The sequence below is a fragment of the Anomaloglossus baeobatrachus genome, chromosome 3 (genome assembly GCF_048569485.1).
Source record: "Anomaloglossus baeobatrachus isolate aAnoBae1 chromosome 3, aAnoBae1.hap1, whole genome shotgun sequence".
Classification (NCBI taxonomy): Eukaryota; Metazoa; Chordata; class Amphibia; order Anura; family Aromobatidae; genus Anomaloglossus; species Anomaloglossus baeobatrachus.
The window spans coordinates 171,245,801-171,260,763 of NC_134355.1; the positions used below are offsets into that span (position 1 = coordinate 171,245,801).

General features: G+C 41.2%; 1 protein-coding gene across 1 annotated transcript in view; it reads right to left on the minus strand.

The window, feature by feature from the left end:
• Positions 1 to 14,963, minus strand: part of IGF2R (insulin like growth factor 2 receptor) — a 291,000-nt gene that overhangs the window by 249,249 nt on the left and 26,788 nt on the right. The window contains exon 2 of the mRNA XM_075339578.1: positions 1,350 to 1,492. Within this exon, the coding sequence (XP_075195693.1) occupies positions 1,350 to 1,492 (143 nt within the window). The remainder of the gene's footprint in view (positions 1 to 1,349; positions 1,493 to 14,963) is intronic.

Sequence of the window (14,963 nt, forward strand, 5' to 3'; positions counted from 1 at the left end):
TCATACAATGTGATTTTCTGGATTTTTTTTTATTCTGTCTGTCACAGTTCAAGTATACCTACAATAAAAATAACAGACCTCTCCATTCTGTGTAGGTGGGAAAACTTGCAAGATTAGCAGTGTATCCAATACTTATTTATCCCACAGTATATAGTATGTCTATATAGTGAAATAAACTGCTTTATATAAATAAGGACATATACTAGTTAAACAGTGGGCAAATAAACACTTGATTTTGTTTTGAGAACAAGGATATATTCAATATCAATGCAGCCTTTATGGTATGCGCTTTTAGAAACCAAATACAGGTTTAGGCTATGTGCACACGCTGCGGATTTTCTGCAGAAAATGTGTACAACATTGCTGCAGTCATTCCCCAGCAAATCCTATGGGTTTTAAAAAATGCTGTGCGCACACTGCGTTTTTTTTATACCTGCAGATTTTCCGCTGCGGAATTAATGAGCATGTCACTTCTTTTCTGCAGGTACCTGGGGTTTTTGCCATAGATAATGATAAAAATCCGCAGGGACCCACCTGCGGAAAATCCGCGGTGAATAAATCTGCGGCAAATCCGCTACAAACCATGGTAAAACCAGTTTTGGTGCATTTTTTTTTTTTTTTTTTTTATTAAAAGGGCAAATGATGTGGCGCAAATGCTGCTGCTCAGCGCTACTAAAAGAATGTTATGAGACAAAATATCTCCCCCAACATCACCTAAATAATTCTATTTCTACCTTTCTCTAACCAAGTCATGCACAATTGATCGCTATGGGCTGAACATTCATTAGGCTGACGGCATCTCACCCAACAATCACATACATGAATGTATAGCTTGAACGAGCGTCCATGATTTCTCTAAGGGGGAGAGCAGTGAAAGTTGCTGCCAGACAGCCCTGGTAGCGGCCTCTCTCTTGGAAAACAAAAGGATTGGGTGCAGGGGGCAGGGTCCTCTCTCCTCCTATACCAGTCTGTCTTGTACTGTTAATGATTGTTGTACGTATACCCTCTTTCACTTGTAAAGCGCCATGGAATAAATGGCGCTATAATAATAAATAATAATAATAATAAAAACAAAGTAACCAACACTTAACTTCTAAAACATCACATCAGGGGAGAGTTGCGAGGCCTCCATAATCCATTAGGGTGTAGAGGGCTTTAATCTAATATGTATGGGAACCTTAATTTATTCTTATCCATTTACAGATCTAGGTGGATCTGGGGTCTTAGAATACCAGATTTTGGTACATTATGTAAGTATTAACGTAATCTCACATAACACATGTAGATTGGTAATGCTGCCTGGCACTTTGAAAGGAAGAGAATCTATTTGAAAAAGGCTTATTACTTACCAACTAACTGATAACTGTCTTTCTTCATGTCATGAGCACAAATAGCACCCGCGGTCCCCCCACATTCGTCTGCAGGCAAGTTTTCACAGACATTGATTTTGTAGTGAACATTTTCGTCATCATCTAATGCTTCCCATGAATGGCTGTAAAGAAGAAAAAAAAACAGATTATCTGCTTACAGCACCGCAAAACATGGCAATGCCACAAAAATATAGAAATAATAATAATACATAAAAATATGAAAAAAAAGAGACAACTGCTATATACCCAAAGGCCTCATGCACACAGTTCTATTATACATCAGTGCTAAAAGGATCTATAATACAGCATTCATAAATATATATGAGTTCCTTCAATACTTCCGATATGGTATTCCTCACAATTTGTTTTTGTTTTTTTTTTTGTTTGTTTTTTAGCGCAATATGGTGCCTGATGCAATCACTGGACTGCCCAAGCAATGCATGGGCATGCTGGGACCACCAGAAAAAGTGTACAATCACAATATTTGAAAATCTTAAGATTCAAGCTGGTGCTGTTGGTTCTCACTGAAAACCTTTCGGGTCCAAATCTGTTGCTCCGTTTGCCAGAAATTGCTCTTTTCTCAAATATGCTAATGAGGAACTCCTTGCACTCTGATTTTACAGTTAGGGCTCATGGAGACGTTTGTGGGTCTCGGTCCGATCTTGTACCACAATGCACAAGCTAGTTGATGGTTTTGAGAGTATAGATTGACACCCTCAGAGATAGATGAAGCGGCCATGCTCCGGTCAGGAGACCCACAACCAGTCAAAGATCAGACCGAAAGCCACCGACGTCTGCCTGCGCCCTTAAGTGCAGCTACCTATCTACTTATTTTTCATCCATCTTCACCCTCCTCGAGCTTTTGTAAGGCCAGAACTGTCAATCAAAGACTATGCAAAACAATGAGGTGAGACGGTGCATGCATCTTCCTGGCAGCGTCAGGGGTACACCGAGCCCCTCATTAGCATCTTTGAGTAGAGAACATTTTCCCAGCCATGGATTTAGACACTGTGCTTGGTTTGAGCTGTCATTTTGTGCTGAGAAACCTTCATTAAAATCATAGTCCAGGCAATCTGTGGATTATGATTATTGTTTACAAAAAAAGAATATTACCAGCATGTAAGACTAACCACTCTGAAAGTTGTAGAACAAGTTTAAAAATGTCATATGTCTGGTCCGGATATGGAAGAATGCGTTGTATTCACAGTGTAAGAGGCAGCTGCATTTTGGCAGGATTGAGGTCTCCGCGGTCATATGACTTTTGGCAAGATTCCTTCCAAGAAAATCTTCTATAGCCCTCCTTTTCTTAACCAGTGTAGGGCTCTGTTCACATGTTGCTTTTTTGTGGCTCTTTTCCTGTAGGTAAAACCTGCTCTCTTGGAAGTAAAATTTTATTTATTTTTTTTGCTGAGCATTATATGTTTCATTTATCTACAGGACATGTTTAGTGTAGTTTTATTTAACAAAAAAAAGCAAAAATGCAGCAAAAACACATGGTTGCTTTTTGAACTTATTTATTCCTTTCTATAGTGGGGGAAAAAAAAGGTGCAAAAAACAAAAAAATGTATATGATTTAGTTTTCAAAAAAGCAGCAGTTTTCCCAATTCAGGCAGTTTAAAAAAAAAAAAAAAAAAAAAAAAAATCTTTCTGGAATCTCATCGCTTTTAGGGTATGTGCGCACGTTGCTTTTTACCTGCTTTTTTGCTGCTTTTTCTTCTGTGCTGTTTAATGCCAAAATGGATGTGTTCTTCTATTCAAGCAAAGTCTATGGGAATTTGGGTTTCTTGTTCACACTATGTTGTTCAAAATGCTGCCTTTTTGTGGCAGAACTTTGGTCAAAAACTCAGCTTTGCAGTGCAAAACCCAAATGGCAAAAACAATTGACATGTTGCTTCTTTGAAAAGCTGAGTTTTTGACCAAAGTTCTGCCACAAAAAGGCAGCATTTTGAACAACATAGTTGCAAACTCCGCAGTAAATTCGCGGTAAAATCCACAGCGTGCGCACATAGCCTAAAGGCTACTTTACACGCTGCGATATCGGTACCGATATCGCTATTGTGGGTACTCGCCCCCATCTGTTGTGCGACACGGGCAAATCGCTGCCCGTGCCGCACAACATCGCCCAGACATGTCACACATACTTACCTGCCCGGCGACGTCGCTGTGACTGGCGAACCGCCTCCTTTCTAAGGGGGCGGTTCGTTCAGCGTCACAGCGACGTCACTGAGAGGCCGCCCAATAGATGCGGAGGGGCGGAGATGAGAGGGACGCAACATCCCGCCCACCTCCTTCCCTCCGCATAGCGGCCGGGAGGCAGGTAAGGAGAGCTTTCTCGTTCCTGCGGCGTCACACGGAGCGATGTGTGCTGCCGCAGGAACGAGGAACAACCTCGTTACTGCTGCAGTAACGATTTTTGAGAATGGACCCCCATGTCACCGATGAGCGATTTTGCACGTTTTTGCAACGATGCAAAATCGCTCATTAATGTCACATGCAACGGCATCGCTAATGCGGCCAGATGTGCGTCACCAATTCCGTGACCCCAACGACTTCGCATTAGCGATGTCGTAGCGTGTAAAGCCCCCTTTAGACAGCAACAATACAAGAAGGGTTAGCCATTGAGTGCTAGTGTTGTCATAAAAGTCTGCCCATTGGAACACATCGACGCGTTCCACCGCAGGTCCTCATGCTCTACTGCGTCACAGGTTCCCCTGCCGGCTGGAAGCAATCGGTATCACCGGATGTGGGGAGTGTGTGTGAGAACTGCTGTATGCGAGCGAGTGTGTTGGCCAAAAGCAGGGGAGGACCACATGGAGCATACCAGCCGGGAACACGCCTGAAGATCGCAGGAGGACCAGGGAGCGATGCCAATGTCCAGGGTCTGGTAATTATGAGTCTCCTGGGAAAGGGGGGGGGGGGGGTATCTGCTTTTTGGGGGGTAAACTTACCACCAATCATGTTTCCCCGAGAATAAGCCCTAGCGCATTTTTTGGGGCAAAAAATAAAATAAAACTGTCTTATTTTCAGGCACACACAGTAGTTACATAAATTTATATAAAACTGTCCTCAGTAGTAACAAAAACGCATTGATCTGACACAAAAAAAATATATAAAACAATTAATCTGCAATGATTTTCCATCACTTCCAAAGAAAAATTAAGAAAAAACATTTTTTTATTTTAAGGAGATGCCTAAAAACCGCAGAAAGGTGTACACCCTGCCCGCAATGTCTGAATGCTGCATGAAGAGCATTTGATTGACAACCATAAAATATTTACAGACAGCTTAAAAAAAAATCCAAGAAGAAACGACTTACTCAGATCTAGGAAATTAAAGTCATGAATAAGCAAACACTAGGAATCACTTGGAAGATTTAACACCCAATTTAAAGGGAGAAAAAGAAATGTGCAACATTTCACTAATGAGTGCAATTAGCACCATCACCATATTGCAAAAATAATTACAAGAAAATGTGACAGCAGCTGCTGTGGTTGTGAACAGGCCGTTTAGTTGTCGCATACATTACCGACTCCAGAGATCTGCAAACTAACTAATAACTAGAGTTGAGCGGACCTGGACTGTTAATAGTCCGGATCCGCGCAGTTTGAAAGATGCCAGGGTGCCGGATCTGGGATTCCGGGTGTATGATCCAGATTCGGCACTGGGGAAATTAAAAGGAAAAAAAAAAAAATAGAATTAAGCGAGCGTTTCATACTTAGAGACTCTGTGTCATGGCGACAAACTGCTTCCGGGTCGCACATTCACTTCCTGTACTGCACAATAGGCTCATCGCATACACACAGCTTTCCGTGCTTTCCCCGCCCACCAGCCGTCCTGTTGTCTGTGATTGGTTGCAGGTAGATGCGCCCCCAGCCTGTGACAGTGTCTTCCTGCAGTCATCACTCATCACGGCTCAGTCATTGTCTACACTCACAGCTGGCAGTCGTGCTCTATGGCCGCTCGCTGTGAGATGTATCAGAGCTGGACGCGGCGTGAGACCTCGTGTGGTTTACGCCGGACCTGGAGGGGTGTGTTGGGGGTTAATAAAGAAAGAGGGTGTGTGTTTTTGTATTTTATTCTAAATAAAGGATTTTTTCACTGTGTTTGTACTTATTTACGGTCATTTACAGGTTAGTAATGCAGGAATCTCAGATGCCTGTGCCATCATAACCTAGGGTTTAGTAGCAGCTGTGCGCTGTTAATAACCCCTATTACCCAGATTGCCACCGCACCAGGGCAAAGGGAAAAGTCGGTAAAGCACCAGGATTGTTACATCTAATGGATGAAGCAATATCGGTTGGCTACGGGCTGAGAATACCAGCCCTCAGCTGGCTTTATCTTGGCTGGGTATCAAAATTGTGGTGGACCGCACTTTTGTTTATTTTTTTATTATTATTATGATTTAAAAAAGCCGCACGCGGTTTCGCTTAGGCGGGAATCACACTTGCGAGGGACTCGAGCGAGTCTCATGTTGCATCACCCAGTACCAGCCACACACACTTCTGGTAGGAGCGGGTCGGCAGTATGTGTTTTTATGTACCTGCACGCTCCTGTAAGGAGAGTGTGTGGTTGCCGGGTGAGGTCATGCCAGACTCGCACGAGTCTCGCATCGCATCACTCGGCACAGCTGCACACTCTTCTGACAGGAGCGGGTCGGCAGCATGTGTTTCATTATACCTGCACACTCCTGTAAGGAGAGTGTGCTGCTTCCGGGTGATGTGAGGGGATGCGAGTCCCTCGCAATGTGTGACTCTGGGCTCTGGATACACAGCACAGATAAAGCTGACAGCTAGGATCTGCAGTTGTGGCTTTATCTGTGCTGGCATCAGAATATGGGGGACACTGCGCCGTTTTATTTATTTAGTTTTATCCCACTATACTGACCCAAAGACATTTGCACTGTTTTCCCCGCCCACTGGCCGTCCTGCCGTCTGTGATTGGTTCGAGTCACCTGACACCCTGCCTCTCAGGCTGGGAGCGTGTCTAACTGCAACCAATTACATGCACCGGTGGGCAGGGAAAGCAGTGAATATTCAATTGTCAGCTCTGGAAGGGAAAGCATGACCCGAAAGGAGTGTACTGCCATGACAGCCTCGGTGAGTACACCGCACGCGCTCCTACCCCCCTATCCCTTCCACCAATGTTTTTTATCTCTGGATTCTGGTCCCCATAGACTTATATGGGTACCGAATTCCAGAGAGGATCAGATTTTTTTTTTTTTAAATTTAGCAGGGACCCGCCGGTCCCGTTTTTTTTGCTAGTTCGACTAGCTCTACTAATAACTAAGTGTCTATTCACATCTAGTTTTTCATTACAAATATAAAATACACCACCATTCTGGATCTGGACAGCTAATAATAGGGGTCCGCCAGGCGGCAGAACTCATTTGGACACTATTATTGTTCAGCAATTTGCACTGCAGTCAATACAGATTTCATTGTAGAAAACAATGATTCCTAACTTTGTTTTGCTTCCAGGCCCTCATAATAACCAGGATAAAGGAGAAGCCAGTTATTGACACGAGGAACCCAACCCATCGCAAACAACATGCTGCTGCCTCGGAGGGCGGCAGCGAGAAGAAGCCTTTAAATCTTTACAAGAGTGGAGCATGTCTGAGGCACAATTTATAGAGCATTTGTTGTATACACGCAATGTTATTCCTGTCAATGCAAGTAAAATGGAGAAATTATTATCGCTACAACAATCTAGTTTATTAAAAAGAGGCGGCAAGAGCATTTGAGGTGCAATTCAATAACAGTTCAGAGTACGCTAAAAACTACTGTATGGGCGCACGGCACGGCTCAAGGGAAGGAGTGCCCTTTTGGCTGGAATAGATTGTGGACACCATGTCATAATTGAAGATCCCCTCACCGGCCAAAACGCGGAAACCTCTTGAGAATCCAGTATCGTGATTTCGTAATTGTTATATTTTCTGGATAAAATTGTGAGGTTTTGACAAAAGCGATTACAGTGAAGAACAGCATATCGGGCTGAAAAGTCAAACTCTACCTAAAAAGGACATTTCAAATATTGGTATTCCCGTTATACATTTTATTCTTCCTGCAAGACTAAAAGTATGATCAAGGCTAGCTTTATGGTTCCTTTTTTCTGTACAAAAAATGCGGACTACGAACAAAAAACCGCAGTGGATATTCTGCACATTTTTATACAGCGGATACGTTACTTTTAATTTATGCAGAATTTTTGGGGGTTTTTTTTGTGCTAAACCCATTTTGATAGCAAAAATTAAATAAAATGTAGTAAGGCTATGTGCACACACTGCTTTTTTATATGCTTCTTTTCTGAACATAAAAAAGCATGTTTTGGCAGGTAAAATGCAGCAGACAGGCGCGCATTTTTGTACATTTTTTTTCCTGCTACTTTTTGTGCTTTTCTTAGTCATGGTGATCGTGGGGGGTTCCGGAAGTCGGAAGAGGTGGAAAGTCCCATACTATACAAAATGATTCATCCTACAGAAACTAATCTAAGCAGCTAGAATATTACAAGAAGGATCAGACTGAATCAACCATGGTACCAAAACTATATTCTGATCATAATAGAATATCAACTGCATATTATAAATAACTAGCTGTAGTACCTGCTGTTGCCCAGCATAGTGCCTGTCTCTCTGTGTGACTCTTTCTCCCAATATCATATTACCTTACACAGAAGCTTCTTATACGAAAAATGTCCTTCGTTGCCTATAGCAACCAAACAGAGCTCCTATTAATGACCTGTAGCTCCCAGCTCCATTGACTAACGTAAGCAGGTTTTTTGGGAAATAACTAAAGCGTGAGGTTCAATTTTCCCCTCAAAACTTAATCTATGACATTCCCTGAGTTAAATGAGGAGTCTGTTGAAAATTTCTTGATTGTAAATGCAACAGTGTAGATTCTTTTAGCGGACATACGGGACACACACACACACACACACACACAGACACTATACTTTAAAACAGACCAGCCACTAAACTTTTGCGATATGAACTTAAGACAGTGCCACACTGGCACTAAGATGCTGAATTCAGGCATACCTGTTGTAGAAAGATCTGATGCTTGGTTTATGAAATACAATAGGTACGGAAAGTATTCAGACACCTTTACCTTTTCCACTCTTTGTTTCATTGCAACCATTTGGTAAATTCAAAAAAGTTCATTTTTTTTCTCATTAATGTACACTCTGCACCCCATCTTGACAGGAAAAAAAAAAAAACAAAAATATAGAAAGTTTTTCAAATTTTTTAAACAAGAAAAACTGAAATATCACATGGTCATAAGTATTCAGACCCTTTGTTCAGACACTCATATTTAAGTCACATGCTGTGCATTTCCTTGTGATCCTCCTTGAGATGGTTCTACTCCTTCATTGGAGTCCAGCTGTGTTTAATTAAACTGATAGGACTTGATTTGGAAAGGCACGCACCTGTCTATATAAGACCTCACAGCTAACAATGTATATCAGACCAAATGAGAATCATGAGGTCAAAGGAACTGCCCAAGGAGCGCAAGGCACAGATCTGGCCAAAGTTACAAAAGAATTTCTGCAGTACTCAAGGTTCCTAAGAGCACAGTGGCCTCTAGAATTCTAAAATGGAAGAAGTTTGGGACCACCAGAACTCTTCCTAGACCTGGCCGTCCAACCAAACAGAGCAATCGTGGGAGAAGAGCCTTGGTGAGAGGTAAAAAAGAACCACAAGATCACTGTAGCTGAGCTCCAGAGATGCAGTAGGGAGATGGGAGAAAGTTGCACAAAGTCAACTATAACTGCAGTCCTCCACCAGTTGGGCCTTTATGGCAGAGTGGCCCGACGAAAGCCTCTCCTTAGTATAACAGATATGAAAGCCCGCTTAGAGTTCGCAAAAAAACACATGCAGGACTCCCACATGATGAGAAATAATGCTCTGGTCTGATGAGACAAAGATATGACTTTTTTGTGATAATTCTAAGCTGTATGTGTGGAGAAAACCAAGCACTGCTCATCATCTGCCCAACACAATCCCAACAGTGAAACATGGTGGTGGCAGCATCATGCTATGGGGGCGTTTTTCAGCTGCAGGGACAGGAAAACTGGTTGCAATTGAAGGAGAGATGAATGTGGCCAACTACAGATATATCCTGATGAAAACCTGTTCCAGAGTGCTCTGGACCTCAGACTTGGCCGAAGGTTCACCTTCCAACAAGACCATGACCCTAAGCACACAGCTAAAATAACAAAGGAGTGGCTTCAGAACAACTCTGTGATCATTCTTGACTGGCCCAGAGACCTGAAAATGGCTGTCCACCAACGTTCACCATACAACCTGACGGAACTGGAAGGAAAAATGGCAGAGGATCCCCAAATCCAGGTGTGAAAAACCTGTTGCATCCTTCCCAAGAAGACTCATGGCTGTACTAGCTCAAAAAAAGTGTGGTTCTACTCAATACTAAGCAAAGGGTCTGAATTCTTATGACCATATTTTTGTTTTTCTTGTGTAATAAATTTGCAAAAATGTTTACATTTGTTTTCTTTAATGTACACTCTGCACCCCATCTTGACAGAAATGAGGAAAAAAAAATAAACTTTTTTGAATTTACCAAATGGCTGCAATGAAACAAAGTGAAAACATTTTAAGGGGTCCGAATACTTTCCGTATGCACGTTTTTCTCACTGACATAAAATCAGAATAAACCTTTCAAAAATTATTTCTATATTTGCCAAATGCCATAATGAGAGAGAATGTTTTAAGACATTTTTATTACTTTCTGCTAAGTCAAAAGTTTACATACACTAAAAGTACAATACCTGTAAACAATATGGAACAGCTCATAAGACGATGTCATGTCTTTGGAAGCTTCGATTTATTGCAACATTTCAGTTAGAGACACACCTGTGGATGTATTTTAATGCACATCTGGAAACACACTGCTTCTTTGTGAAACATCATGGGAAAGTCAAAAGAAATCAGACAAGATCTCAGCAAAAGACTTGTGGACTTGCACAAGTCTGGTTCATCCCTGGGTGCAATTTCCAGATACCGGGAGGTGCCTCATTTATCTGCACAAACAATTATATGCAAGTACAAACAAAATGGGAATGTTCAGCCATCATATCGCTCAGGAGGGATACGGGTTCTGTGTACCAGAGATGAACATGCTTTGGTGCCTATCAACCCAAGAACAAAAGCAAAAGACCTTGTGAAGATGCTGGCAGAAGCTGGTAAGATTGTGTCATTATCCACAGTGAAACGAGTACTGTATCAACATAGGCTGAAAAGCCACTCTGCCAGGAAGAAGCCATTACTCCAAAAGAAACCTAAAAAAGACAGTTGCTAATGTTTGCAAATGCACACAGGAACAAAGAACTTCATTTTTGGAGACATATCCTGTGGTCTGACGAAACTAAAAATGAACCGTTTGGTCATAATGAACATTATTACGTTTGGAGAAAAAAGGGAGACGTTATGAAGCCAAACACCACCATCCCAACTGTGAAACATGGGGGTGGCAGCATAATTTTGTGGGCTTATTTTTCTGCAGGGGACACTGGTGCACTTCTCAAAATATATGGCATCATGAGGAAAGAAGATTATGTGGCAATACTGAAGTAACATCTCAAGACATCAGCCAGGAACTTAAAGCCTGGGCAGAAATAGGTCTTCCAAATGGACAATGACCTGAAGCATAAGGGTCAAACTGGTTACAAAGTGGCATAAGGATAACAAAGTCAATGTTTTGGAGTGGCCATCACAAGACCCTGACTTGAAAATGTATGGGCAAAGCTGAAAAGGCAGGTGCGAGCAAGACAACATACAAACATGACTCAACAGTTCTGTCAAGAGGAATGGGTCCAAATTACTACCAACTATTGTGAGCAGTTTGTGTTCGGATATCCAAAACGTTTGACCAAAAAAGTCATACAGTTTAAAGGGCAATGGTACCAAATACTAATGAAATGCATGTAAACTTTTGACTTTGCAGAAAGTAAATAAAAATGTTTTAAAACATTCTCTCTCTCTTCTGCCATTTAGCAAATATAAATAATCTTGGTTCCTAACAGGCCCAAAAAAAAGGAAAGGTTTATTCTGATTTCATGTCAGATAGTGAGAAAAACAAGCTTATGTGTCTTTTTAAATGGTGTATGTAAACTTCTTGTTTCAACTCGATATACAACATTCTAGAATGTTGTATAAGAGCTTACTGGTGGTGGCCGCAGTTTTTAGGGTTCAAATCTAATGACAGGTTCCCTTTAATCATTTTAGCAATCAAAAGCCGGTAAGCTAAAGAAAGAAAGAAAAAAAGTAAAAAAAAAAAAAAAATAAAATTTAATACAGAGCAAGTATTACAAAATTCTAGTCATTAGTAATGAGTTTTCACAAGTGGGAGGTTGGCGACGTGACGAAATAACCACATGTAGAAAAAGTGGTTTTCTTTAGAGCAGGTCTAGGAAAATTTCCAAAATTAACTGTGAACCTAACCTATCAGTTTAACAGCAGCAAGCCACACATACCGGGTAGGAGGGCTGAGTGATTAATCGTAATAATTCAGTTGAGTCTGTTGTCCACCCATAAACCAAAGTCCTTTTCAGTGAGTTTTACCCAATGTGTTACCCTTTACCAGTACAAAAATTACACATTCATTACTTCACCCCAAGTACATGACCTCCCATTTATCTACAGTTGATATAAAAGTTTACATTCTATGGCGAGAGAGGGGGGCGAGAGAGGGGGGCGAGAGAGGGGGGCGAGAGAGGGGGGCGAGAGAGGGGGGCGGAGAGCTCAGCCTGTCTGCAGCTGTCATAAACTGAACTGCAATCGCCGGGGAATCAATCACTCGGCACTCGCAGTTCAGTCCTGCAAATCCCAAGTTCAGTCTAGGCTGCAGTTCAATGCAGGTAACCGTGGCCAGGCCTGGTATTACTGGAGATTCCTCTGGTAGCCAGTCCTACGCTGTTTGGTACTATTGCCATTAAACTGTATGACTTGGATCAAACATTTTGGATATCCTTCCACAAGCTTCTCACAATAGTTGGTAGGAGTTTGTGCCCATTCCTCATTACAGAACTGATGTAACTGAGCCATGTTTATAGGTCACCTTGCTTGCACCTGCCTTTTCAGCTTCGCTGATTTATTTTCTATAGGATTGAGATCATGGTTTTGTGATGGCCACTCCAAAACATTGACTTTGTTATCCTTAAGCCACTTAATAAACCAGTTTGGCAGTATGTTTCAGGTAATTGTCCATTTGGAAGACCCATATCCGCCCCAGCTTTAGGGCTCGTGCGCACGTTGTGTACTTACATGCATTTATGCTGAGTATAGCACTGCAGCATAAATGCATGCGTCCTGCGTCCCCTGCACAATGTAGATTGTGCATGAGACGTGGGCACGCTGCTTTTTTGAACACAGCTATTTGGGTGCTAAAATTTTGACCCAAAAATCTGTGCGTTCATAAAAGCATGTCAATTAATTTGTGCGTTCTGGATACAGCTCACACTCTGTCTATGGGAGAGGCAGGCTCCCGAGCGCATGAAATCGGCTTTTTTTATTTTTTTTTTTAACAAAAATACTGCATTCATTATGCAGTGTTGCTGCAGCGATTTGAAGCGCACGTGTGCTGTCAAATCGCTGCAGAATATTTAGCAGTTAAGTGCGCATGAGCCCTTAAGTTCCTGGCTGATGTCTTGAGATGTTGCTTCAGTATTGCCACAATCTTTTTTTTTTTCTCATGATGCCATCTATTTTGTGAAGTGCACCAGACCCTCCTGCAGCAAAACAACCCCACAACATGATGCTGCCACCTCAATGCTTCACAGTTGGGATGGTGTTCTTAGGCTTCAAAGCTTCTCCCTTTTATCCAAACGTAACGCTGGTCAAACAGTTCATTTTTAGTTTCGTCATACCACAGGACATGTTTCCAAAAATTAAGGTCTTTGTTTCTGTGGGCATTTGCTAACATTAATCTGGCTTTTTTATGTTTCTTTTGGAGTAATGGCTTCTTCCTCGCAGAGTGACCTTTCAGCCCATGTTGCTACAGTACTGGTTTCACTGTGGATAATGACACAATCTTACCAGCTTCCACCTGACCAAAGCACGTTTATCTCTGGTACACAGAAATCAACTCCTTCACGATCAGTATGATGGCTGGACATTTCCATCTTGTTTGTACTTGTGTATAATTGTTTGCAAAGATGAATAAGGCAGTGTCAGGTATATGGAAATTGCACCAAAGGATGAACCAGACTTGTGGAAGTCCACTATCCTCTTTCTGAAATCTTGGCCGATTTCGTTCGATTTTCCTATCATGCTACACAAAGAAGCAGTGTGTTTCAGGTGTGCATTAAAATACATCCGCAAGTGTGTTCTAATTAATGCAGATGTTGCAAATAAACCTATCAGTAGCTTCTAAAGACATGACATCATCATCATATGGGCTGTCCCATATTGTATAAAGGCACAGTACTCAGTGTAAACTTTTGAATTTGCAGAAAGTAATAAAAATGCCTTAAAACATTCTCTCTCTCTCTCATTCTGGCATTTGTCAAATATAAATAATTTTTGTTTCTAATTTACCTAAAATGGAAAAGGTTTAATCCAATTTCATGTCAGATAGTGAGGAAAAACCTGTAACTGTCTTTTTAGATAAATTATGTACACTTCTGGTTTCAACCGGACATTAAACTTCGATCATTTCTCAGCCCAAACCTCCAGTTTGTATAAATCTACCTGTAATGTTGGACTATCATTCTCTGTGTTGATTTCCTTGCAGAGTTTATCTTCTGCTAATACTTTAGTGATGAGCAAGCACTACCATGCTCGGGTGCTCAGTAATGGCACTTAATGCTTGGATGGGCGACACTCAAGAACGCAAGTATACTGGAAGGAAATGGGGAACGCAGGTATTTTTATGGGAAATCTTCGTGAAAAATGATGGAGTTTCCACTTGATTTCAATTATACTCTGGTACTTGAGTTGAGCCCAGCCGAGCATTAACTGCTTATTACGAGTACCGAGCACGGTAGTCCTCGCTCATTGCTACAAATAATGAAACGCCACTCTGTATGCCTTTTACAAGGTCATTAATATATATATATATATATATTATATATATATATATATATATATATATATATATATATATATCTATATCTCTCTCTATATATATATATCTATATATATATATATATATCTCTATATATATATATATATATATCTCTATATCTATCTATCTATCTATCTATCTATCTATCTATCTATCTATCTATCTATCTATCTATATATATATATATATATATAAAAAAAAGACCCAACACGAACCTCTGTGGCACTCCACTAGTAACTATACCCCAATCCAAGCGTGTATCAGTAATAACCACTCTGTTTCTTACCATTGAGCCATTATTTCACGTAGTTACACAAATTTTCTCCTGGTTCCATTACTCTCATTTTATGTACCAAAACCTTTGAAAAGTCTGGCTAGAATACACCCACGGTGATACCCTGATCCAGTCTGGAACTTACCATTCCATTCATCAGATGAGCTTTTGGAGGACCGATCCCTTATAATCCCATGTCGAGTCATGAGGTTACGTTTACTGAGATACTTCAGGATAGCATCC